At 41.4% G+C, this 3,786-nt stretch overlaps 1 protein-coding gene across 2 annotated transcripts; it reads right to left on the bottom strand.

The window, feature by feature from the left end:
* Positions 1-426: 426 nt before the first annotated feature.
* Positions 427-3,318, bottom strand: LOC123425368. Of its 2 annotated transcripts, none has more exons than XM_045109056.1 (4): positions 2,973-3,318; positions 2,108-2,308; positions 861-924; positions 427-769 (listed from the first exon to the last, which is right to left on the bottom strand). In XM_045109056.1, exons 1-3 carry the CDS (start codon positions 3,243-3,245, stop codon positions 868-870), a joined length of 531 nt encoding a protein of 176 aa, XP_044964991.1. In that variant the 5' UTR covers positions 3,246-3,318; the 3' UTR covers positions 427-769; positions 861-867. The 2 variants fall into 2 exon arrangements, with proteins under 2 accessions (XP_044964991.1, XP_044964992.1); XM_045109057.1 differs by having other exon boundaries at positions 2,090-2,308; positions 2,973-3,316.
* Positions 3,319-3,786: the final 468 nt, after the last annotated feature.

Genomic DNA, 3,786 nt, shown 5'->3' with positions numbered 1-3,786 from the left:
TATGAAAATAGAAGAATTTAGATGGACTTTAAGTTATATCCTTGTGTGATTTTCTGAAGAAGTTAATTCAACGAAACAAATAGGAATCAGATGTGGAAGCAACATAATCACAGCACAGGAGTATAATGTGGAAACTAATTAAAGGGCAAGTGGGCCACACGCTTGGGTACGTAATCCCGTCTTGCAAGTGCAATCGATTTAACGGCTGTCCATTGGTCTGATATACTGCTAGGGTTCAGTCTGATCCCTAGTGGTGCCCTAAGGTATAACCTGCTAAATTCAGACTTATGACTTATCTTGGCCATGCTACTGAAAAGACCGAGTCCTTTTATGAACCGTTACGCAGAAATGAGGAAATCCAACACCAGCACACAGGATAAGAGACGGAGTTGTTTCCTGTCACCATAATATAAAAACTAGCAGTCATTTGAGTTGAATGCACCTTCTCAAATTAAAGCACATTGAATATAACCACATGCACAAAGGATATGTGGATGCACAATGGTTCTTATATTGGGAGGAGCAAAACCAGCACACAAATGATTTCAGTCTCCAAATTTCTCGCGGGGATGTTCTTTCTTGATATGTGCAGAAAATACATAATTAGAGATATTCTCATCTGGCTACTAAGAATTCGGTAATTCTTAAGAGGGAGATGAGGACCAGCCTGCTTCATGAAGGTGCAAGTTAACTTCGATACAGCATAAAGGTTAGCTTTTTTGCATCAACTGACAAGCCAGATGAAAGACTACGGAGAGAAGTTGAAATGCTGCGAATGATCACAGTTAGCAAGTGATCTTCTGAAATGATCTTTGTAAAAAATATTCTCTTGAAATGGGACCACAAATTTTTGCACGAACCATCTACTCATTCACTTTGGAGGCTCGGACCTCCACTTCTCCAAATGCTTACCGTGTACTGTTTCTGCAAAGAAAAGGGAATAAATGATTGGAAATGAGAAAGTCAGCGTACATCCTCCTGTTTAGATACTCATATTATCCAGTTAATTAAACCAGATTGCCAGCTCACAAGTTTGTGACGAGTGATTGATGATGCCCCGAAGCAAGTAAGGTTGGCACGGAACTGATAGAGTGAGTGATGCACTAAAGCAAATAAAATCAGACGGTAACCAAAATGGGACAGTGCTCTACCAGTGGTAATATAGATAGAGGAAAATCGACGGCCGCATGTTTCATCCTCCACTCATCTTATTAGTATTTATGTACTAAAGTTGAGCACGAAAACTGAGAGTGACATGTCTCCTCAAGTTACAACCAGGTTCAGATCCAGTGGGCTTGGATAGTTGGATGGACCTACGAAATGACTCAATAGACCATACAATCAAGATTGTAGAACCTGCTGCAAATCTCCATGGAAAGTTAAAACTACATACAAGTATATTTGGTCTCAGTTGGCGTGCTTTTTTCTGGTAAGGAGTACTGGTATGCGTCTAGGAGTCACAAATACTAATAATCCTTAACAATTTCAAAGTCCTATGGATGGAGGAAAAAAAACAAATGTAAGTCAACAGTAAAGACTGTGCCCAATCCTTGTGATTCCTAGCATTTCAAATTGACAGTAGAAAAACAAAATACAAAATCGGAATGACCTTCGAGCACAATATTCACCTGCAAGAACTGCTGATAACTAGAAGATACCCTGCATGGTGTTTCAATTTTTAATGAAGTTACACATGGCACCTAGCCTAGCATTCCATATATGCATAATTATTGGCACATCATTTGTCATAGGATCTTCCTACACTTCACGCACTACTGAATGCACTCTCAGAGTTGAGAAGTTGCAGACTACAATCAATAATCTAACATGTGAGCACATAATTGGAATAGCAATCACATCCCTCATTCGCTGCAGAATCAAACAATTTGATTCACTTGCTTCATCAACTTATAAACATGCACTAATAAATGATACTGGATAGCTACTTCAGAGATGATAATCACATTTGTGGGCACAAAAATTGGCCGGTAGGTAAAACAAACATAACAATTCGATTGGATATCTCAAACAACAGGAAATAATATTCTCATGGGAAACAAAATTAGCAAAATAATCAATTCATTCATACCTAATTATAATTACGTGCCTGTTCAAGCTCAGGCCTGTGAATTGCCATGCGAGCAATTTCCGATACTGCTGCGTCACTTGCAGGCGTATCATCACCAGCAAGCTCCTCATATGCAGCCTCAAATGCTTCTTGCCAGAACCGCGGAAGCCATACATGATCACCAGTGCGCGTGTACAAGTCCCACATCCGGCGCACTAATTTCTCCCTTTCCTCCATCTCCTACTCAATTCATAGGCACACTTCAGTACTCCTAACTAGAAAAGAAACACAAACCCAGAAATAATCCTAGTTTCATTTGCTTGAACTTTAGATTGGCTTTCTACTGCCGGTAACAATATCAAGATTGAAACACTACTTAAATGATTATCACAAGTCAGCACATTGTCATAACCCAAACCAAAAACAAGGCAGACGGTTTTTCACATATGTAATATACTACCAGCTAAAATATTTCTTGATAAAAAACGACATCACGGTATCAGCACAACAGCATGGTTTCAGATTTTCAGCATAAAGCATATCACTTCCTCGGCATAAAACTGAATGTTCAGAAACTTATAAGAAACATATGTATGGCTTAAATCCCTATATGTCGAGATAATTAATTCGTCGTGCAAAGCTTGATTACTATCAGGGTTCCAGTTAATAACACATGTTTGTTGAAATAATTAAGTGTACCACCCAATCCCAAAAGAAAAGTAAGTGCACCACCCCTTTCATTCCTATTCTGAAAACTTAGGGCTAACCATCTCCTTACAAATTTCGCAGTGTCAAGTATTTGATGTTTCTAACAACAGATACATGTTTGAGGTCAGGATTTAGAAACAGAGCAAGCACCAATGCAAAGGCAAGATCTGAGGGAATGTGGGTAGGGGGGCCGTACGAGCGGGTCGAGGTCGTCGAGGAGGGGACCACTCATGTCCCGGGAGGCGGCGGCAAGGTCGCCGGAGGACCAGTGGAGGGTGACGGAGGCGGCGAACATGGACCAGAGCGCGAGGAGGGCGATGGCGACGAGGGCCCATGCCTTGTACCGGCCCTTCCCGAGCAGCGCCACCTCCGCGCCCCCGCCGACGGAGACAGGAATGGAGATCTTAGTCGCCGGCGTGGGCGAGGGTGGGTGGACGCCGTGGTACTGGTGGCCGGTGACGGCCTTCATTGCTCCACTCCGGCCGGTCCTGACCCTCGAATGTAAAAGCCGGGAGTGGGGTGGCGGGTAGGATCGTAGGGGTGTGTCCGTGTCGTCTGCCGGTGAGAAACTAATTCTTCTCTTGCTTTGTTTTTTTTATTATTAGAGTAGAATACACCAGTGGTCACCGTATTTGTCACGCTGGTTCACTTTGGTCACTGTATAAAAAACATAGTCAATATGGTTATTATATATACATTTCGATGTAAGGAACTAGATAAAAATACTAGCGGTCCGGGTTTCTATCAGGTATGCGATGCCGCACACTTCGTTTAGGATATGTGGGTACACAATGATATACGAAGTATTTCATCCATTTTGTTTTAACATGTATGATTTTTTTATTTTTTCTAGGCCCTAATCATTATATAACATTAGGAATTTATTGCGTTCAACATATTTTATTCTTACAGTCCTGGATCATCCATTCATACTTTTAGCTTGATTCCACACACCGTAACAAACTACTGAACCAATTATTCCTTTTTCAATCCGGATTTGAATTCATGAC

This window comes from Hordeum vulgare, chromosome 2H, assembly GCF_904849725.1.
Source record: "Hordeum vulgare subsp. vulgare chromosome 2H, MorexV3_pseudomolecules_assembly, whole genome shotgun sequence".
Lineage (NCBI taxonomy): Eukaryota > Viridiplantae > Streptophyta > Magnoliopsida > Poales > Poaceae > Hordeum > Hordeum vulgare.
The sequence above is the reverse complement of the archived record's forward strand: the minus strand, read 5'-3'. Positions and strand labels throughout refer to the sequence as shown.